The sequence below is a fragment of the Schistocerca gregaria genome, chromosome 3, assembly GCF_023897955.1.
Source record: "Schistocerca gregaria isolate iqSchGreg1 chromosome 3, iqSchGreg1.2, whole genome shotgun sequence".
NCBI lineage: Eukaryota > Metazoa > Arthropoda > Insecta > Orthoptera > Acrididae > Schistocerca > Schistocerca gregaria.
In genome coordinates, this window is record NC_064922.1 from 788,307,004 (window position 1) to 788,331,398 (window position 24,395).

The 24,395-nt window shown below is 43.8% G+C and overlaps 1 protein-coding gene across 1 annotated transcript in view; it reads right to left on the reverse strand.

Moving 5' to 3' along the window:
* Window positions 1-20,402, reverse strand: part of LOC126354242 (sialin-like) — a 105,880-nt gene extending 85,478 nt beyond the window's left edge. The window contains exon 1 of the mRNA XM_050003744.1: window positions 20,287-20,402. Coding sequence (XP_049859701.1) covers window positions 20,287-20,347 — 61 coding nt within the window. The 5' untranslated portion in view covers window positions 20,348-20,402. The remainder of the gene's footprint in view (window positions 1-20,286) is intronic.
* Between the last annotated feature and the right edge of the window lie 3,993 nt (window positions 20,403-24,395).

Consider the following 24,395-nt stretch of genomic DNA (forward strand, 5'->3'; position numbering starts at 1 on the left):
AGAGCAGCGCGCTTCGTTACAGGATCATTTAGTAATTGCGAAAGCGTTACGGAGATGATAGATAAACTCCAGTGGAAGACTCTGCAGGAGAGACGCTCAGTAGCTCGGTACGGGCTTTTGTTAAAGTTTCGAGAACATACCTTCACCGAAGAGTCAAGCAGTATATTGCTCCCTCCTACGTATATCTCGCGAAGAGACCATGAGGATAAAATCAGAGAGATTAGAGCCCACACAGAAGCATACCGACAATCCTTCTTTCCACGTACAATACGAGACTGGAATAGAAGGGAGAACCGATAGAGGTACTCAGGGTACCCTCCGCCACACACCGTCAGGTGACTTGCGGAGTACGGATGTAGATGTAGATGTAGAATAATAAGTATATTTTTGAGGATTCCGCATTGAACAAACTATTATTTCTTGTTTATCTGGACCGAGCTCGGTGGCGCAGTGGTTAGCACACTGGACTCGCGAACGGAGGAGGGCGGTTCAATTTCGCGTCCGGTCATCCTGATTTAGTTTCCCGTGATTTCCCTAAATCGCTCCAGGCAAATGCTCGGATGGTTCCTTTGAAAGGGCACGGCCGACTTCCTTCCCTAATCCGATGAGATCAATGACCTCGCTGTCTGGTCTCCTTCTCCAGACAACCCAACCCAACCTTGTTTTTCTGGCCCATTCTGGAAACTGAACATTGTGGAAAGGCTTAAACACTCTGACTTTTTATGGAAAGAGCTTGGAGTCGCCTTTATATCATATTTAGACCTTTGAGTGTCCAATACCTACCTTGCGAATATCAGTAGATGTTGGGTATTTCCAGGTATTTCATATTATATAGCTGTGCAATGGGAATATGGTGACGTCATACAATAAATGAGCTTGTGAGGATGATAACTAAATCGGCGCATTATATACCAGGGCATGGTATGACACACAGTTATATGTCACTTTCACGTCAGCTGGTTTTGAGAAATTGTTTTAGAGATCGTTCTTAAGACAATAGTGTGATTTAAGCCAGTGAGTACAGAGATTATGGTTGACAAAAGATTATTTACAGATGGTCGATTGGGATGATTCTATTGCAGAGTCCGATAGCGAGCACACCTAAGGCCATCATTTGTTGTCTCTGGCATAAATTGGTAGGTATTGTGTGGAAATATTGTGTAGAAAACTGAAATCTTCAACCCGTCTTGGCATCGGAGTCATCTATTTTAATTCTTTGCTCTCTTATGAGATGCCTAGTAATCAACTAAATATAGTGTACGGGTGCCTCACTCATTTTATCGCTTGAGAAACAGCTAGTAATGAGTGCGTAGCGAAATGTTTCATCCACACACAGATGAGCCAAATACTATGACCACATCCTTTGTATCATGTTAGTACATCTTTGGAACGCAGTACAGCAGCGATTCAATGTGACATGAATTCGAGAATTCATTGATAGTTTCAGGAAGACATGTCGCACGAGGATATGTGGCACCATGTCACGAAATCCCGTAAATAACGGGTTGATAGTTTGTGGGCCCTGAACTGGCACCGATGGCGTCGGAGATGTCGTCTATCGGGTTCAGATCAGACTAATTTGGTGGCCAAGACAACGCGAGATCACATCGCTTTCGTGGCAGACAACGGATAAGGAGGGATGCAGGTGGTCTGTAGTAATGTTCACGAATTCCTCACATATCCAGGTGCCTAAGATTACTGCCGAAAGCTCAGAAGAATGTCCACTGTGGCGTAATACTGCTCGCAGGGCCCTACGTTCGAGGCGTGGTGCATGCTACGAACGGCCGTTCGCTTGGATGACGGCGTATCTACACTCCTGGAAATGGAAAAAAGAACACATTGACACCGGTGTGTCAGACCCACCATACTTGCTCCGGACACTGCAAGAGGGCTGTACAAGCAATGATCACACGCACGGCACAGCGGACACACCAGGAACCGCGGTGTTGGCCGTCGAATGGCGCTAGCTGCGCAGCATTTGTGCACCGCCGCCGTCAGTGTCAGCCAGTTTACCGTGGCATACGGAGCTCCATCGCAGTCTTTAACACTGGTAGCATGCCGCGACAGCGTGGACGTGAACCGTATGTGCAGTTGACGGACTTTGAGCGAGGGCGTATAGTGGGCATGCGGGAGGCCGGGTGGACGTACCGCCGAATTGCTCAGCACGTGGGGCGTGAGGTCTCCACAGTACATCGATGTCGTCGCCAGTGGTCGGCGGAAGGTGCACGTGCCCGTCGACCTGGGACCGGACCGCAGCGACGCACGGATGCACGCCAAGACCGTAGGATCCTACGCAGTGCTGTAGGGGACCGCACCGCCACTTCCCAGCAAATTAGGGACACTGTTGCTCCTGGGGTATCGGCGAGGACCATTCGCAACCGTCTCCATGAAGCTGAGCTACGGGCCCGCACACCGTTAGGCCGTCTTCCGCTCACGCGCCAACATCGTGCAGCCCGCCTCCAGTGGTGTCGCGACAGGCGTGAATGGAGGGACGAATGGAGACGTGTCGTCTTCAGCGATGAGAGTCGCTTCTGCCTTGGTGCCAATGATGGTCGTATGCGTGTTTGGCGCCGTGCAGGTGAGCGCCAGAATCAGGACTGCATACGACCGAGGCACACAGGGCCAACACCCGGCATCATGGTGTGGGGAGCGATCTCCTACACTGGCCGTACACCTCTGGTGATCGTCGAGGGGACACTGAATAGTGCACGGTACATCCAAACCGTCATCGAACCCATCGTTCTACCATTCCTAGACCGGCAAGGGAACTTGCTGTTCCAACAGGACAATGCACGTCCGCATGTATCCCGTGCCACCCAACGTGCTCTAGAAGGTGTAAGTCAACTACCCTGGCCAGCAAGATCTCCGGATCTGTCCCCAATTGAGCATGTTTGGGACTGGATGAAGCGTCGTCTCACGCGGTCTGCACGTCCAGCACGAACGCTGGTCCAACTGAGGCGCCAGGTGGAAATGGCATGGCAAGCCGTTCCACAGGACTACATCCAGCATCTCTACGATCGTCTCCATGGGAGAATAGCAGCCTGCATTGCTGCGAAAGGTGGATATACACTGTACTGGTGCCGACATTGTGCATGCTCTGTTGCCTGTGTCTATGTGCCTGTGGTTCTGTCAGTGTGATCATGTGATGTATCTGACCCCAGGAATGTGTCAATAAAGTTTCCCCTTCCTGGGACAATGAATTAACGGTGTTCTTATTTCAATTTCCAGAAGTGTATTACTGTGGTGATAGTTGCTCCCTACGTAGGTCGGCGTCAACAAAATATTTTCTTATTCGGAAGAGAAAATTAAAATTTCGTGAGAAGATTCCACCGTTACGAAAAACGTCTTTCTTTTTATGATTTCCACACGCAATACTGTATCATATCCATAACGCTCTCTCCCCTATTTCTCGGTATTACGAAACGTAACGTACGCCTTTGAAATTACTCGATGCACTCCGTTAATCCTATCTGGTAAGGATCCCTCAAAGCGCAGCAGTACTTTTAAGTAGGACGGCCAAGCATACAGTAAGCAATCTCTTTAGTAGATCTGTTGCATCTTCGAAGTGGTCTGCCAATAAAAAACATTTTTGGTTCCCCTTCCCCCACAATATTTTCTACGTGTTCTTACCAGTTACGTTTCTCGTAATCGTAATTCCTAGGTATATAGCTGAATTTATCCGGCTTCAGATTTGATTGATTTATAGTGTAACCGAAGTTTAACGGATTCCTTTTAACACTCATGTTGATGAGCTCTCACTTTTCATTATTTACGATCAATTTCCAATTTTCTCACCATACAGATATATTTTCTAAATCGGTTTGAAAATTGGTTTTGATCATTTGATGACTTTACAACTCGTTAATGACAACATTATCTGCAAACAACCTAAGACGACTGTTCAAATTGTCTCCTAAATCGTTTTTATAGATCAGGAACAACAGAGGGCCTACAACACTACCTTGCGGAACGCCAGCAATCACTTCCGTTTTACTCGATGAATTTTTGTCAGTTACTCCGAACTGTGACCTCTCTGACAGGAAATCATGAATCCAGCAGCATAACTGAGACGATATTCCATAAGCACCCAATTTGACTTCAAGCCGCTTGTGACGTACGGGTTAAAGCCTTTCTAGAAACCTAGAAATATTATATCAACTCGAAATCCCTTGTCGGCAACACCCACTTCGTGTGAGTAAAGATCTAGTAGTGCTTTACAACAAAGATGTTTTGTAAATCCGTATTGACTACGTGTCAATAGACCGTTCTCTTAGAGGCAATTCATAATATTCGAACAGAATATATTCCAGAATCCTGCTGCACATTGACGTTAATGATAGAGGCCTGTAGTTTAGTGGATTACTCCTACTTCCTTTCTTGACTTTCCAGTCTTTGGGTAAGAATCTTTCGTCGCGCGAGTAATTGTATATGTTTGTTAAGTATCGAGCTGTTACATTAGCTTACTTTGAAAGGAACTTAACTGGTATACTTTCTGGACTGGACGACTTGTTTTTATTAAGTGATTTAAACTGCTTCACTACTCCGTGGATATCTACTTCTAGGTACCCAAACACGATCGCATTCACTTTCTACGATGAGGTGTGGACTCTCCACCCCTGGTCACCTACCCGTTGTTATACCTTATCGCCGCTAGAATGACTCCCCGATCGCTTCTGCTCCACTTATACTTTCCTTGCGGGGTCATATGCCTGCAGTGCAACCAGGCGCCATTCAGTCTCGTGGTAGGCATTGTCATAATGTTTTGGCGCATGAATGTGTATCGGAGGAAGGATTCTTTCCTGTCACTAAGACCGCCGCGAGAAGAGTGTGCGTAATTTTCTCCTGATTGCAGGAACTGTGCTCTATCATATTGGGTGGCTCAAAAAGAAAGAACGGATTTCAGTTGTTCATTACAGAAAAATTGTTAAAGATAGAAACACATAGGCCATGTTGCTAGTTATATGAAGGTTCAAAGTTTTGAGACTGCTGCGCTGTTTTTGCTTGTAGTTATATGGCAACTACACCATAAGAAAAATCATTTTGTGTGTGTGTGGATTTGCGGGGTGTCAATCGACTGTTCATCTACATCTACATCTACATCCATACTCCGAAAGCCACTTGACGGTGTGTGGCGGCGAGTACTTTTAGTACCTCTATCGGTTCTCTATTCTATTCCAGTCTCGTATTGCTCGTGGAAAGAAATATTGTCGGTATGCCTCTGTGTCGGCTCTAATCTCTCTGATTTTATCCTCATGGCCTCTTCGCAAGATACACGTAGGAGGTAGCAATAGACTGCTTGACTCATCGGTGAAGGTATGTTCTCGAAACTTACACAAAAGCCCGTTCCGAGCTACTGAGCGTCTCTCCTGCAGAGTCTTCCACTGGAGTTTATCTATCATCTCCGTAACGCTTTCGCGATTACTAAATGGTCCTGTAACGAAGCGCGCTGCTCGTCGTTGGGTCTTCTCTATCTCTATCTGGTACGGATTCCACACTGATGAACAATATTCAAGCAGAGGGTGAAAACGTGTACTGTAACCGACTTCCTTTGTTTTCGGATTGCATTTCCTTAGGATTCTTCCAATGAAGCTCAGTCTGGCATCTGCTTTACCGACGATCAACTTTATATGATCATTCCATTTTAAATCAGACCTATTGCCTACGCCCAGATAATTTATGGAATCAACTGCTTACAGTTGCTGACCTGCTATATTGTAGCTAAATGATAAAGGATCTTTCTTTCTATGTATTCGCAGCACATTACACTTGTCTACATTGAGATTCAATTGCCATTCTAGAGAAGGAACTACAGATTGTCGCACACATTACAAAATGGTACATATCGAAATAGATGACAGAGGGATAGAAAAACAATTAAAATCGCTCAAAAGAGGAAAGGCCGTTGGACCTGATGGGATACCAATTCGATTTTAAGAGGAAAGGCCGTTGGACCTGATGGGATACCAGTTCGATTTTAAACAGAGTATGCGAAGGAACTTGCCCCCCTTCTTGCAAGAAGAGCGTAGCGTTCCAAAGGATTGGAAAAGGGCATAGGTTATCCCCGTTTTCAAGACGGGACGTCTATCAGATGTGCAGAACTGTAGACCTATATCTCTAACGTCGATCAGTTGTAGAATTTTGGAACACGTATTATGTTCGAGTATAATGACTTTCCTGGAGACTAGAAATCTACTCTGTAGGAATCAGCATGAGTTTCAAAAAAGACGATAGTGTGAAACCCAGCTCGCGCTCTTCGTCCACTGTTCAAGTGTAACGTTCATTCTGCCGCCAATTTAGCGAGAGGCTGCCTCTGCACAAGCACATTTATGACTGGTGTAAAAGTTGATTGCACATGCAGAGGGAAGAGCGCACTGATCGGCCACGCACATCTGATGAAAATATCGAGCTTAGCCGAAATCCGTTCACACGGAGCCGTGTGTAGTTCACAAGACGAGCAGACCAGGAGCCTCAACTTCCTCTAACAACGGTGTGGCGTGCTCTGAAATATGAGGCCTTAAGAAAAAATACTTCCATTTCAGTTCTCTGGAATACGGTAGAGGGCACTTACTCCGAGTTACTCATCATTTCGGACGAAACGGCGTCTCATCTATCGGGTAAAGTACACCGCCATAATGTAAGTATTTTGTGGCCACAAAATCCCGATATCGTCCTCGAACCAGAAAGAGTCTCACAGAAATTGATTGTCTTTTGTGCCGTTTCTGTTCACAAAGTTTATCGACCTTTCCTTTTTTGCGGAGGAAACAGCGACAGGAATGTCGTATCTAAACATTCTGCAAAATTGGTTGTTTCCTCAACTTCGCGAAGATTCCAATGATATCACTTTTATGCATGGCGACGCCCCGCTTCACTTTCACCTTGGGGCGTGGCGTTAAAATGGATCTGATCACTATGGGACTTAACTTCTGAGGTCATCAGTCCCCTAGAACATAGAACTACTTAAACCTAACTAACCTCACACACCCATGCCCGAGGCAGGATTCGTACCTGCGACCGTAGCGGTCGCGCGGTTGCAGACTACAGCGCCTAGAACCGCTCGGCACCCTGGCCGGCGGGCGGCGTTAGCTTAACAACCCTATCCCACAACCTTGGGTTGGAAGAGATGGACAACAAGATCTTGTTCATTAATTTTGGCATCCTAGGTCACCAGCACTCACAACTTGCGATTTTTTTTTCTGTGGAGGTATATAAAAAACAGATTCTTTGTCCCAACTATGGCAGATACTCTTCAAGAGTTGAGAAATCGAACTGTTGAAGCGGTTGATTCGATAAATATGGATCTGCTGATTCGTGTGTGGAATAAAGTGGGCTATCGTTTCGATATTTCTCAAGCAACCCATTGTGCTCACAAAAAAATCAAATAGCTCTGAGCACTATGGGACTTAACTTCTGAGGTCATCAGTCCCCTAGAACATAGAACTACTTAAACCTAACTAACCTAAGGTCATCACACACATCCATGCCCGAGGCAGGATTCGAACCTGCGACTGTAGCGGTTCCAGACTGTGGCTCACATTGAGATTATGGTACACTGTTTGCGCGAACATTAAACTTTCAACCTTTATCTATCTAGTGACATGAGCAAAGTATTTTTATCATTCACAGTTTATCTTTAGTAAACAACTGAAATCTGTTCTTTCTTTTTGAATCAACATGTATAAACGATTTCACTGAGTTTCTTTTCGTACAGAGTCTCCTGAACTTACATGTTGTATTAAGAACTTTTTGTTAGAAAGTTTCTGATTTCGTTTCTGCAACATTCTTCTGCTGCAGTATTCAACTACGTCACGAGTAACCCCCTTTAATCACTTCTGTACTGCATCAATTAACTTCTAGAGTGTCATTTTGGTCGTTTCACGGCGTTTTGTCTGTGAATTATCTACGTAGACCTACAGACTGAGAACCTACTGAATGAAATGACGTCGTTTAAGAACAATGCACAGCAACAATTCGAACCGAAACGAAGTGGTTCAAAAGTTACAGTATATGGTGGGCGCGATGTTACTATTGGTGACAACATCGCAGGTGTTGAATCCTCGCAGGTAATAATTCAGCGATAACTCACCCTGGAATCGACGTCCTAGTGTGCCATGGCATTTGCCACTTGAGTACAGTTGAACAATATGGTAATAATTTCAGCATCTTCCGACTTCGCATCTCCTAGGTGTGTTTTACGTCTATGTGTTAGGTAGGAATCAGCTATTTTATGGTCACAATGAGGCAGTTACTTAAGAATGAACAAAATGAAGAGCAAAATTACATTAATACAAAAATAATGTACAGACCGTGCTCGAATCATCCATTCACTCTAGTTCAGTGGTACTCACGGTGTATTTAAGTGGTTTGGATGATAGTGAAATAAAAACAGTATCTGATTGGAAATAGATTCAGATCACTTGAGTATACAAAAATCCAATGGATTTAATCTCAGACCTTCGCCCCGTGTTACCACGAAAGAGAACATATCACCTAAGGTGACCTGTCTGTGGTCCATTTGGTGCTTTTCAAGAGAAGAGCCATGCTGCAGAGTCACACTGCTCAGCGAGCAGTCACTTGGAGGAAAAGTAGAGAGTTCCTCCTATATGTATTTTGATGTCTGGTGTGAGCACGGAGCACGAGTACCTGGAACATGTCCAGCCCTAGCCGCTAACATTTGCTACGAAGCGTGAAATCTTGCACAAGACAAAATGCTTAGTTTCTGGATTCCACAGAGCATTGCTTCGTTAGTAGCAAGGCCAGTTAGCAGCCAAGAGAGAGGAGCGGGGAATCCAAAGATCCGCAACACTCGTAGACTTTGTCGATAGTGGACAAGAACATACACAGGACGCAAGCTGTTGGGGGTGAATGACGAAATAGGAAATAATCGCGAGAGATCATATAAAAGTGTGTAAGTACACTTGCCAATAGTGATATCTATGTTTCTTTGGCGGGGACAGATGTAAATCCGATTAACAAAGCTCCTTTTTCTCTAATTGAGGGAGAGGGTCGGAGGGGGGGGGGGGAGTCCATGAGAATGTGGTAGGTATGGGAATCACAACACCAATGAAGAACGCTTGGAGACCGGTTTGGCAGTGCTTGTCAAGGAGGTAAACTTTGTTGCTGTATCTCATTATGATGTCTCTACAATAGCTTGGATGATACATTAACTGGCAAACTGTTTAGGTACACAGTTACCAACTGAGAGCACGTGGAAGCAGTTGTAGAAACAGAAGAACAGGCTCTATCAAGTTTCATCCTAACTCTTCTTTCTTCGTCAACAAAAAGCACGACCCCACCCTCTGTCAGGCATGCCAAACTGCGGACTGAACTTCCCACAAGAGCGACAACCATCATCACACATATAGCTGTTAAATTTGCGTTAAAACATGGTCTTATTCACGTCCCAAAAGAGCGGCAACAATTAAAATTCGGTTGACAGTACACCGTTTTGAAACAATATTTTCACGTACATACGTGAGAACTCTTAAATCTGAAGCCTTTAACACTTAAGTCCGTAAATAGAATAATTTTTCTTACAGCTTCTTTGCTAATGTTCAAATAAATAACAGAAGACCTAAGTGTTCTTTTAAATAACTAAGTAAAATTTTGTATTGGCGCTCTTAAAAACTATTATTGGTTAATTATAAATGAGAAGCACAAAAATGAGGATGTATTACAGTGTACTGAGTGTTTGTTTTAACTTGAGACAAATAAATATTTCGAAAATAAATATTTTCATACGAAAAAATTGTTCAAGGTGAAAAGTTAATGTCAGTAAAGATGACATATGTCTGAGCTAGAACTGGCCACCCACTAACCATTCCTTCTTTGTTGGCGGGGTCAACTTTGCATTTTCAGATGGCAACCACTACATTTTATTACATATTCATATCCTATGCCAAAAAATGTAATGAGTTTCATTTGTGGTAGACGGCACTGCAATCGCCAAATATCAAGTCTACCTGTTTTTTTTTTTTGCAATTAAGAAGCGATACATTTGACATAACCTTTCATTTACACCTTTGTGTTCTGAATTTACGACTAACTTATCAGCCGGCCATGGTGGCCGAGCGGTTCTAGCCGCTATCGCTACTGTCACAGGTTCGAATCCTGCGTCGGGCATGGATGTGTGTGATGTCCTTAGGTTAGTTAGGTTTAAGTAGTTCTAGGTTCTAGGGGACTGATGACCTCAGCAGTTAAGTCCCATAGTGGTCAGAGCCATTTGAACAATTATTTATTTATTTATTTATTTATTTTTTAATTTTTTATTTATTTTTTTTTTTAACCAACGCATCCGTTAGGACAGTGGGGCGAAATTTGAGGTTAATAGGCTGTGACTGCAGACGACCGACGCGAGTGCCTTTGCTGACAGCACGACATCGCCTGCAGCGCTTCTCCTGGCCTTGTGACCAAATCGTTTGGACCATAGACAACTGGAAATCCTTGGCCTGGTCAGATGACTCTCGATTTCAGCTGGTAAGACCTGATGGTAGGGCTCGAATGTGGCGAAGACCCCACAAAGCCATGAATCCAAGATGTTAACAAGGCACAGTGTAAGCGGTAGTGGCCTGATAAGGGTGCGGGCTGTGTTTACATGGAATAGACTGGGTCCTATGGTCCAAGTAAACAGATCATTGATTGGAAATTATTATGTTCGGCTACTTGGAGACCATTCGAGGACTTCAGGCTCCCAGACAACAATGGAATTTTTATGGATGACAATGCGCCATATCAACTGGCCACAATTGTTCGTGTCTGGTTTGGAGAACATTCTGGACAATTTGAACGAAAGATTTGGTCACCCACATCGACCCACATGAATCCCATCGAACCTTTATTGGACGTAATAGAGAGGCGAGTTCGTGCACAAAACCGTGCACTGGCAACACTTTCGCAGTTATGAACGGCTATAGAGGCAGCATGGTTCCTTACTTCTGCAAGGGACTTCCAAAGTTGAGTCCATGCCACGTCGTGTTTCTGAATTACGTCGGTCAAATGGCGATACGACTTTGATTTAGGAGATATCCCATGGCTTTGTCGTCTCACTGTATTACTTTTCACAGAGTGTCGAATGGTTTCTTGTCCTTACGTATAAGCAAAGGTGACAATGTAGATGGTTCATAGAATAGCACGATGTTTGCTTTGTGTAAACGAGCCGTAACATACACTATCGGATCGCTTTGCAAAATTATTTTTTCCTAAAACAGTTTATTATAAGTTGCACATTAGTTGTTACAGTAAGATGCTACATAGATGATGCATTGTAATATTCATTGACTGTACAGGATGTTTCACAGTTCCTATTACAAACTTGCAGGGGAGACACAGTGCATAAACGTCGTGAATAATAACCGCTTGGCTGTTCTTGTAAATAATTTATTTAACTACCCGTTTCGTAGCTTAGAAGCCACATCATCAGGTTACATACGTTAGATACGTTAAACTTGTGAAATGGACAGGACTGAACGTTCGCTGTCTATGAACAAACGCAACTATCGATCCGTCAGGCAAGCAGAAAGTATGGATCCACGATTCCTCAAGCGCACCAAGAATCCGGAGAGGACAAATGTAGCCGGTTAACCATTACATCGAGGGTCACAATCCATCAAAAGTGCCATAAATACAGCAGACTGGGATGAAGGGACAAGCAAGCGTGAGGGTGTCCAGGTAAGGAGCGGTAGATAAAGCTCTGATAAAGGAAGACAAATCTGGAACTGTTCCGTTAGGACGTAAATTAAGTTTGAAGACTGGATCATTGTCAAACCTCCCTCTTCACGGTACACCCACAGCGGAGACAATTAGCTCTGAGCTAGGTGTTCTACAGGAGTTTCCCCATGCGGCGACCTTGCTACTAGTTATGGAAGGCATATCAATGACGCACGATTTGATAGGCACGATCCACAAATCTTGGTGGACGTTCGTGGTGCGCCACGGTAACCCTTCTAATTGTGAATATACCAGTTTCTCACAGCCGTTGTTGTGATCGGTCGAAAATGGTATATGGTGGTCTCAGACGATTCGCAAAACCATGATGAGTAAGACCGCTTCATGTATATGATACCTCTTCATTTCTGATCCAATTAGGTTCACGAGGTTTTAGCCACATCTTCAGGAATACATATTTATAATTTATTCCAAACGATAAGCAGTAGAAGACATACCATCTTTGTCCAGTTGTGAGAAATAATTTACTCGAAATGGAAAACATTCTCCATACATGCCTTATTTATCTGTAGCATTACGTGTCATACCACGAAGCATGAGATTTGAAAGCGATCCAGTCTTGAAACTTATTTTGCCAGCCGGAGTGGCCGAGCGGTTCTAGGCGCCACAGTCTGGAACCGCGCGATCGCTACGGTCGCAGATTAGAATCATGCCTCGGGCATGAACGTGTGTGATGTCCTTAGGTTGGTTAGGTTTAAATAGTTCTAAATGCTAGGGGACTGATAGTCCCATAGTGCTCAGAGCCATTTGAACCATTTTTGTCAAAATTATTTTGCATCTGAATAATACATTCTCGTCATGCATTTAATGTATTCTCAATGGCGAATATGGACAAACACCAGCTGAAGAATGGAATAAGAACAAGGAAAGTTTGTGCCGGACCGGGACTCGAACACGGATCTGCCACTTATTGCGAGTGGCCGCCTTACCATCTGGCTATCCGAGTACGACTCACGGGCACACCCAAACTTCCATATGTCGTCAGTCATGTGTCGACAGCCTGTGCTCGTACATCCATTTCGCATATTCCCGTACAGGGGAGATATTTTACTTGAAACTCGCTCGCTGGTATCGACGGCTAAATACGATATTGCAGTGCGTGTGTTATTCAGAATTGTGATGCAATGTTCCTTCGAGTTCGAGTGCCGGCCCGGCACAAATTTTCACTGTCGCCATTCCATTCTACGGCTGATGGTTGTCCATATTCGCAATTGCAAATACATTAAATGAATTTCATAGTGGCTGCATTCACCGCACCGCCTTTTCCACTGGACATGTATGCATGTCCAAAGGAACTTTGCATCGTGATTCAGAATAACACAGGGAATCGAATTTATCCGCCGGCAACGGGCAAGCGACTTTGACGTAAAATGTCTCACTTGTTCGGTAATATACATAATGGATGTACGGGTACAGGTTGTTGAAGCACAGTTGACGACATATGAAAGTCAGGGTCTGGGCGCGAGACATCACGGATAGCCAAATGGTAAGGCGATAAGCGGGAAATCCAGGTTCGAGCCCTGGTCGGGTACAAATCTTCACAATCGCCACTCCATTGATGATGATTGTACATATTAGCAATTGCGAATACGTGAATACATTAAATGTATTTAATGACACCTGTAGCCTCTGCAGTGTCTGCTCCTTTACATATGCATGAATATGCATGAATAACACTGGGACTGCAATATCGAATTCCCGTCATTTGTTCCTTACCAAAACTTTATTTACTAAGCCCACTCTACAACCCTAGAGGCTGTTATAGGAGTTGTCAAACACCCAGCATATGATTCTGCTGCAGAAGATGAGCGGCAGTACACAGTCTGCTCTGGCAAATCAGTTGGAATAAATAATATAAAACTAATACAAATAGCTTTCGTCGATACTTACATGCCCAACACAGAGATAATTTAAAGGCCTTTCATACCATTTAAGTTGTCAGAAGTATAATCACCATGGCGGAATCATGTCTTTCACTGGCCTCATCTTGTCATTATGACTTCAGGCTACTTCGTTGGCGAAACATCTGCATGTGAACAGTGATAACAGACCTACCAGGAAACTGCACATTATGTAAGCTTTGTATCCTACATAGGCCTTTAGTGGTTGTAAAGAAATGATATGGATTCGAAGAAGGGATCAGTGGGCAAAGCTGGAAGTTGCAGCTCCTTTTGTGTGAGAATTTCGAACATTTTGCTCTGATATTTCGGCAGGTATCTGCAATTTGGTTCTTTGCAATTGTATATGAATTCGGCCAATGAATAATTTCGTCTTTTATAATAGCCAAGGTAAATATCTTACCATGAACAACAGAAAGATATAGGCCATTATCCATAACAATCGTTGACGGCCTTGTGGAAGAAGACGTAGAGATGTTTCAAAAAGCTTCTGAAAATACCATCATAATAATCACTTGTCTTTTTACATGAAATACCAGACAGTGCGGCACAAAAGTTTGATTTTCCAACAGGCACTCTTTCCGCTTGGATGTCATCGCTCCAATCTCATACAATGACTGGCACTGATGCAAGTAGCTAAAGCCTGAGGTTTTCAAAACTGCGGGTAATTAAATTGTACTGTCATTAAAAATATCTATTTTCTGAAACACGAACGGTTTCAAACGTGTTGGGTGTTCCAAAGATAATGTAGAGCGTCTTTCTGAAGACTATCCCAAACTATCACGTCTTTCTTCCTCAACCGCTTTTCCCCTAGAGTCTGCAGCTTCTTGCTGTTAGGCAAATCGCAATCTTCAGCGTAACACGGAGCGAGGTGGCGCAGTGGTTAGCACACTGGACTCGCATTCGGGAAGACGACGGTTCAATTTCTCGTCCAGCCATCCTGATTTAGGTTTTCCGTGATTTCCCTAAATCGCTCCAGGTAAATGCCGGGATGGTTCCTTTGAAAGGGCACGGTCGATTTCCTTCCCCGTCCTTCCCTAATCCGATGACACCGATGACCTCGCTGTCTGGTCTCCTCCCCCAAAACAACCCAACCCAGCATACAGTGTACCGTTCTTTCCCTATCATTGTAAGGCGATTATGGGTTTTGTGTCCTCAGCTGACGACCTCCCTTGTTATTTGTCAGGATTATACAGACGTTGGGTACATGAGATCCCAAAACTCGCGAACATAGAGTTATTTACCATCATCACTTCATTTCCATAAGAACAGTATAACGCGCTTGCTACGCCGACACGTTATAGCTGTGTCTGACGTCCTACCACGAGTAAGTACGGGTTTGTCGCGAGACGATGACGACAAATTCTGCGTTGGAAACAGTTCCACCCTTTCAAGTGGCCTGCGACGCGAAGCGACTACAGCCGACGTATACCGACACCGCATTTCATCAGCATTCCGAGATAGCGCCAGCTCGCTCTCGTTCTCTTCTCGCACTAGACTCCTGCGTCCAAGCAGGTAACCCTTACATCATGACAGCGTCTCTGTTTTTTGTTTTTTTTTTTTTTTTCTAACGTGTTGCAATCCTCGCTACAAGCGAAGCAACAGGGATAAGGGCTCACAGTTCTTTTTGTTCTCAACGTTCTCTTCCACCGAACAACCAAATTGGTGGATCTGACTATGTAACACACTTTTTCCTCAGTTCTCACTTCATGTCTTGGGTTTGTACCACTTGTCGTATTACATATGGTTTGAGGAAAATAGAAGTGGAAAAATTGTTAAGGCTTTCCAGGCCACTTGTTGACAAACTGCCTGTTGCCTTCTGTCTCTGGTTCTTCGGAAGAGATTTGTTTGACGATTTTTCTGACGTTTCACTAGCACCAGAGAGTGTAAGAAGGTGGAGATTGTGGTGTGCTACTGTAAGACCTTCGGTACACACACCATCAGATTATTTGACTTGTCGCTCTAACGAAGTAGGCGAATGTCAGCAATATGTCTCGTGATCTTATCGTGGCGTGTTTATCTTCTGCCGTTAGGTCAGACGATAGAAATGCCTCTTGCACGCTTAGAGTAGCAGATTGACGGTCACCAGCTTTAAACAGAACTTGATTAATTTTCACACTCATGTATTAAAATAATAACAATCATAAACCTTCAGTAATTAAAACTTCCGGGCTAAGAGGCCGTGGTCCAATAGTAGAAATACTTCTCCCTGCCCGCAGCTGGCAACGAAACGTCAGGGAGAAGTATTTCTACTATTGGACCATGGCCTCTTAGCCCGGAAGTTTTAATTACTGAAGACGCCGGCCGTGAAAGCCTACACGCTATGATTTATCATAAACCTTACTTAACTTAATTCTGGATGCTGTTTACAATTGACAATCTGAAGTTCCTTTGGTCTTGGTACGTTAATCTCATTCTCACATATCTCTGATACTTGACGAATTGTCTATACATTTCTCTTCATGGCTGTGTACAGGAATATGGTACTCTTATTAGGCGCAGACTGAAACTTGACTATAGACTGGTACAGACTAATGCAGACTGACTAATCGGAGGTCTGTACACTCGTTATAATACCTCGCGCCTTCAGGTATCACTGCGCGAGTGTGATCCGCGAGCACAAAAGGTTCTTCGTTAGCAGCAATCTCATTGGCTGCGTTACATATTAATACGCGGATCGCCGGAAGCAGAATTTGGTCCGTCTTTAAAGCAGCGCCATCTCGTAATGCGGAGACGGACGAGCGTTGCGCCTGTTGTGCTTAGTGGGGCGCGCTCTAGTGGGTAAGTTGTGTACGCTCTGACTACGCGGAACTATATACACAACAGAGATACAACTGAAATACTAACGAGAGACCATAGAGATAATAAAGCTGTTACTTTTAGTACAGAATAATGCAAGCAGATAGAGCAGCGGCCATTTGAAGCCAAAGTAGTAACTGGTACATAGATACCCTGACCGGTAAGAACTTACCCTGATTGACTGAATGAAAAACTAAGAATTATGATATAGAGTGTAGAATAACTGCTATTTTATTGATAGTTGTGTCAAATTAAACATATTCAAAACTAATGATATGCAGTATGTAATGTCCTTAAAACTAACGTAAGAAACACGCAACAGATTCCAAACTTGCGTCGATTGAAAAACATATTTTCTCTTTTCTTCATTCTTGTTTTGCATTTGTTGGAAACAATAAACATGCTGAAACGGAGTACTGAAGGTATTTTAACGTTTATACATTTAACTGTACTAAGCTAGATGTAGCAAATTACTCTTCAGCCCCGCAGCAGCACTACGTCAAACAATACCGATACGATCACCTGTCCGGCAGAAGCAAGATGATTGGTGTTCGCTATTAATTTAACTGTACTTGACACTATGCCTTTCCTTGCGACAAATTCATAAGAATTCGATCATTCAAAAATGGTTCAAATGTCTCTCAGCACTATGGGACTTAATATCTGAAGTCATCAGTTCCCTAGACTTAGAACTACTTAAATGTAACTGAGCTAAGGACATCACACACATCCATGCCCGAGGGAGGATTCGAACCTGCGACAGTAGCAGCAGCGTGATTCCGGACTGAAGCGCCTAGAACCGCTTGGTCAGAGCGGTCGGCATCGATCGTTCCTAAACATTGGCATGTATCTAACTTTTTCATAAACAGTAACGCCCCCCCCCCCCCCTCCCATGAACCATGCAGCTTGCCGTTGGTGGGGAGGCTTGCGTGCCTCAGCGATACAGATGGCCGTACCGTAGGTGCAACCACAACGGAGGGGTATCAGGTTTTAAATTGTAGACATTTCCATGGGCAGATGTGGACTCTGACCACAATATATTGGTTATGACCTGTAGGTTAAAACTGAAGAAACTGCAAAAAGGTAGGAATTTAAGGACATGGGATCTGGATAAGCTGAAAGAACCAGAGGATGTACAGAGTTTCAAGGAGAGCATAAGTGAACAATTGACAGGAATGGGGGAAAGAAACACAGTAGAAGAAGAATGGGTAGCTCTGAGGGATGAAGTACTGAAGGCAGCAGAGGATCAAGTAGGTAAAAAGACGAGGGCTAGTAGAAATCCTTGGGTAACAGAAGAAATATTGACTTTAATTGATAAAAGGAGAAAATATAAAAATGCAGTAAATGAAGCAGGCAAAAAGGAATACAAATGTCTCAAAAATGAGATCGACAGGAAGTGCAAAATGGCTAAGCAGGGATGGCTAGAGGACAAATGTAATGATGTACAAGCTTATCTCACTAGGGGTAAGATAGATACTGCCTACAGGAAAATTAGAGAGACCTTTGGAGAGAAGAGAAACACTTGTATAAATATCAAGAGCTCAGATGAAAACCCAGTTCTAAGCAAAGAAGGGAAAGCAGAAAGGTGGAAGGAGTATATAGAAGGTTTATACAAGGGCGATGTACTTGAGGACAATATTATGGAAATGGAAGAGGATGTAGATGAAGACGAAATGGGAGATACGATACTTCGTGAAGAGTTTGACAGAGCACTGAAATACCTCAGTTGAAACAAAGCCCCCGGAATAGACAATATTCCATTAGAACTACTGACAGCCTTGGGAGAGCCAGTCATGACAAAACTCTACCAGCTGGTGAGCAAGATGTATGAGACAGGCGAAATACCTCAGACTTCAAGAAGAATATAATAATTCCAACCCCAAAGAAATCAGGTGCTGACAGATGTGAAACTTACCGAACTATCAGTTTAATAAGTCACAGCTGCAAAATACTAACGCGAATTCTTTACAGACGAATGGAAAAACTGGTAAATGCGGACCTCCGGGAGGATCAGTTTGGATTCCGTAGAAATGTTGGAACACGTGAGGCAATACTGACCTTACGACTTATCTTAGAAGAAAGCTTAAGAAAAGGCAAACCTACGTTTCTAGCATTTGTAGACTTAGAGAAACCTTTTGACAATGTTGACTGGAATACTCTCTTTCAAATTCTAAAGGTGGCAGGGGTAAAATATAGGGAGCGAAAGGCTATTTACAATTTGTACAGAAACCAGATGGCAGTTATAAGAGTCAAAGGGCATGAAGGGGTGGCAGTGGTTGGGAAGGGAGTGAGACAGGGTTGCAGCCTCTCCCCGATGTTATTCAATCTGTATATTGAGCAAGCAGTAAAGGAAACAAAAGAAAAATTCTGTGTAGGTATTAAATCCATGGAGAAGAAATAAAAACTTTGAGGTTCGCTGATGACATTGTAATTCTGTCAGAGACGGCAAAGGACTTGGGAGAGCAGTTGAACGGAATAGACAGTGTCTTGAAAGGAGGATATAAGATGTACATCAACAAAAGCAAAACGAGGATAATGGAATGTAATCAAATTAAATCGGGTGATGCTGAGGGAATTAGATTCGGAAATGAGACACTTAAAGTAGTAAAGGAGTTTTGCTGGAAGCTTTTGAAATGTGGTGCTACAGAATAATGCTGAAAATTAGATGGATTGACCACATAACTAATGAGGGGGTATTAAACAGAATTAGAGAGAAGAGAAATTTGTGGCACACCTTGACTAGAAGGGTTCAGTTGGTAAGACATGTTCTGAGGCATCAAGGCATCACCAATTTAGCATTGGAGGGCAGTGTGGAGGGAAAAAATCGTAGAGGGAGACCAAGAGTTGAATACACTAAGCAGATTCAGAAGGACGTAGGTTGCAGCAAGTACTGGGAGATGAAGAAGCTTGCACAGGATAGAGTAGCATGGAGAGCTGCATCAAACCAGTCTCAGGACTGAAGACAAAAACAACAACAACGCACTCTAGATAAATACCAGCAAATGGTTATAGCGATTAAATTAGTGGAGAAGTCATAGAGCGATATTAATATCAAATTAAGGTTCTTGTAATTTTTAACGATATGTACGTCATTGAACTGACTACACAACACCGTTGAATTTCGGAAGGCAACTAGATTGTCACGAACCTATAACAGCTGATACAAGCAAAACTCTACAATTTCGACATCACCTTTTTAAAGGATTTGTTGGCCGACTTCAACAAATTCTACAACTAAAACCTTCGCTGATTTCAATGCGAAACCCAACTCGTCACTGAGGACACTGCTAGTAAATGCCACCTCGACTACACGTTTACGGCGATAAAATTGACTTTCATCACGTATTACATAATATTTTTGAATACTCGTTTGTACTCCACTCCTTCATTAGCTGAGGTGAGTGTTTGTTGTTGAAAATTCAACGTGAGCTGCAGTACGTTTCCCGGCATTCTTGCTAAGCAAAAATATGTTCCGAACATTCTCAACACTCCTTTTAACACGTGTTCTCAACACTACTTTTAATACGTGTGGTCCTTGATGCGGTTTTGTGAAATAATAGATCCGTCTAGGTCACAACAATTAATTCCACAGTGAATTATGAAATTCTAAGTGGATTTCTAAAACAATTACAAGGACCTCAGTTCGTCCATGATACTATCTTATTTGGAAGCATTTACGACTCTACACACACTTAAAAAATAAATGTTTTCTAAGACTGTGGATATAAAAAACCTATACGTTGTGGAAGGCTGATCTTATATGGGGCTCGCCAGACAACAATGCCATGCAACATTCTCATTTGCTTTTGGGGGAGCAAGAGGGATGACGTGTTACCAGAAACTACAAGAACAAATCACGCAGGGTTACCGTTGACGTCGTGCGGCTTCTGCTGCGACGCTTGCGCCGTCATGTCGTCTGCGGCTGTCATTGCGAGGGCGGGCGGCTGCGGTGCAGTACGTAATTGCCTGAGGCTCGGTGCTCGCTGTACTGCGTACGCAGCGCAGCAGCTATTTTTATATAGTCCGTGGAGAGGAGTGGGGGGGGGGGGCAGGGTAGCGGGGTGGGGCAAGGCACGAGCTCAGGATTGGGCTCCACAAATCCCACAGCTGCTTGCTGACAAGATCGTGTTCTTACTGACAAGTCCACAGACACACCGCTGTCCTGCACACGTTTTGTCTCAAACGGACCAGACATACCTTTCACCTTGGGGGGGGGGGCTTACAGCTTTGTAATCTTAAAACATATAGAACAAGAGTCGAATGCTTCCATGGCCAGCGTCAATTTGTATAAAATCGTTTTGGACATTAAATTTCATCATCTTAAAACCCAAACTACTATTAAACCCGAAGTTTCCACCTTCTTTGCAGCAGTTCCCTTCAGGCCGAATAAAATAGTTTAGTAGCCCTGAAGAGGGCCGCAGAAAAGACGATAGAAACTTCGGGTATAATAATAGTTTCACTTCCAAAAGTCGCGACGTAATGCCAGATAAGAATTTCATTCACATCAAGTTGTTATAATATTTCCGTACTTCCTTCCTGTTTTAAATGTTAGTTGAATGTACAAGTAGTGTCAAACACGCACATGTATTCATATTAAAGATCTGAAAAGTGTATTTTATCAGTAATATACAGTGTGTATCTAAACTCGTTATAAAAAGTAACCTTTAATTGTGAAAAAGGTAAATAACTTACACAAATCTTCGATGGAGCAATGTATGCAGTCTTATCTTCAACCAGGGTGATGTCGTCACTAAACAGCAACTTCCTTCTACACAAAACTCAGCTATTTTTTCTCCGTCATCATATTTCAAAACTTGCAACAGTTCCAGTTTGTGGTGTTTGAACTACAGGCGTTTCCTTAATACGTTCCACACTGTAACACTAGCCATATACGATTCTAAGCTAGCACATCTGGTTGATTTACTCAGACTACGAATGTAAGTCTGCCGAACTTGTTCAACTGCTGCGTCAGAGGCTACCCTGTCCCGGGGCCCTATGTGATACTCACCAGTTTTATTGAAACGATTGTACCAATTAATGACAGTTTGTCTTCGATGTGTTGGCTTGCTGTGTGTAGTCCTGAATTGTCTCTGACTTGTTGCAGCGGATTTGGATTCATGAAACCGAAAACCACACTACACACGCTCCGCGCCATCATGCGACTCCATGATGATTGTAGGAATAACTCACTAGTGCATACCGTCCAGCAGGAACGTTGGAAACTGACAACGATAGGCGAAACGATGCTTGAAGAGACACTTCGTTCAGTGCTGTATCAAACATTTCTGTAAGATAGCCGGCAGCGGTGACCGAGCGGTTCTAGGCGCTTCAGTCCGGATCCGCACGACTGTTACGGTCGCAGGTTCGAATCCTGCCTCGCCCATGGATGTGTGTGATGTCCTTAGGTTAGTTAGTTTTAAGTAGTTTTAAGTTATAGGGGACTGATGACCTCAGATTTTAAGTCCCACAGTGCTCAGAGCCACTTGAACCATTTTTCTGTAAGATATTTTCCATTTTCATTATTAAAGCTTACGTTTGTAAAATTAATTTATAAACAACCTGTATTATAATTATTATTATATATCCTTTTACGTTCTTTTTCCCTTAATAGCCACGCCTCTCCATGCCATTCAAACCGATGACGGCCAATTGTAAAATCCTAAACTTGAAAAAGAAGAAATAAATAAAACATACAACTGCTGTCGAGGTCATTGGCAAGCAATACAGACTGTCGCGATAAAGGAAAGGATGAAAGTTGTGGTATCAACGTTCGATACCACACTTGTTATGGGTTGCAGTTATCGACCACGGGCCGTATTAGTACCGTTGGACCTGCGAGTCGAGACCAGCGCCGCTAGCGTTGCTCAGCGGGTTGTATCAAGTTTCCAGCAAGCTCTCGTCCACTCTTGCTCGGGACGTCAAGTAGTAGAGTAGCATAGCCTTCAGCTGATGGGAAGCAGCCTCTAACACGGCTCTTAGTAACGTATGGCCCAAGTGAGCCCTCAATGGCTACCTGTTTATAATTAAATGTATGCATCCAAGAAGAATCCTGTACAACCAGTTGTTGTTGTTGTTGTTGTTGCGGTCTTCAGTCCTGAGACTGGTTTGATGCATGCATGCCCTCGGGAAAAATTACGGCCGTAGTTTCCCCTTGCTTTCAGCCGTTCACAGTACCAGCACAGCAAAGCCGTTTTGGTTATTGTTACAAGGCCAGATCAGTCAATCATCCAGACTGTTGCCCTTGCAACTACTGAAAAGGCTGCTGCCCCTCTTCAGGAACCACACGTTTGTCTGGCCTCTCAACAGATACCCCTCCGTTGTGGTTGCACCTACGGCACGGCCATCTGTATCGCTCTGAGGCACGCAAGCCTCCCCACCAACGGCTGCGGTCCATGGTTTAAGGGGGGGAGGGGGGGCGGGGGGGGGGGGTACAACCAGTTAAGTACAATATATATTATTTTTTACAAACGCCTTCTAATTATTTTAGTCGCTGAAGATCCAGACCATGCAGCCAGCACCTTATCAACGTTACTGACAAACCTGCTGTGATTTATATGTTCCTATTTAGCATTGGTCACCAGTCAACATTGGCGACGAGTCGTTCGTCGGCATCACAACAAAAATGACTTGTTGGTGGAATCATCCTGCCTCGAGGGATCTGATGAAGTCCTAACTCCGTGCGAGAGCGTAGGTGACGATGCGGGAGGAGACCCGCACCGCTATACTAGGCAAGGTCGTAGTGGAGGTAGTTTGCCATTGCCTTCCTCGGATCGTAATATCCATGAATGATGATGATGAAAACGATCCAACAACACCCAGTCATCTCGAGGCAGGTGAAAATCCCTGACGCCGCCGGGAATCGAACCCGGGATCACGTGTTCGGGGAGCGAGAATGCTACCGCGAGACCACGAGCTGCGGACGTGTGTGAATACTAACGAAAAAAATTAATCATGTTGCCTGAGCAGGGATTTGAAGCTTTCTCCTCCGGAAAACGAGTCCAGTTAACCATTACGTCTCCCGTCTCCGGTTAAAACATGAAGGCCCAGATACATGCTGCACATTGACGAATGTTACAAGTCAGCTGTAACAATCAGTACAGTTATCCTTACCCGTTCGTTATACAAATGTATCTAGCTCGTTCTCATTTGACAGATCATAAGTTTTCCTGAACCGTCAACCTGAAAACTCAAATACTGGTAACGGTCCTACTCCATGTGGCATGCTCAATCTTCGTGTCTGATATGTGTATTCCCCTTCACTTATGACGAAATCCTAGTTTAAACTGGAATCCAATTCATTACTGAAAGCAACATTTTTCAAATACGAGAAGCATTGTGAATCGCAAAACGCTTCCCTTCTTCCTTCTAGTGATTATCACGTTCTCATTGAATTACCAAGATTACCAGATTCCACTACGTCACAATTTTGGATCGATACTCTTCCTGCCACCAAACTTGTCGGTTATCCTAAGGGAGCGATGCCGGGTGCCCCATCTGTGTATGAGACGTCTAAAGCTTTTTCTGTCTATTAGTCCGCGGCTCGTGGTCTTGTGGTAGCATTCTCGCTTCCCGCATGGGGTCCCGGGTTCGATTCCCGGCGGGGTCAGGGATTTTCTCTGCCTCGAGATGACTGGGTGTTGTGCGTCTTTCATCATCATTTCATCCTCATTCACTCGCAAGTCGCTGTAGTGGCGTTAAAGAAGTTGTGGAGAGGCGGCCGAATCGCCCCGCGAGGAGTCTCCCGGCCACCAATGCCATACGCTCATTATCATTAGCTGTCTATTACATTATTTTAAATACATTGTAAGACAATAAAAAACTACGCAGCACAAAGAAATTATCTGAATAAGACGGCAATCAGTAGATGTGATCTACATGTGTCAGCAAACAAATGATCACGATTTTTGAAAAATTGGTTGATTTATGCTCGAGAAAGATTTTCACAGATTAAGCAAGTCAATAACGCGGTGGTATCTA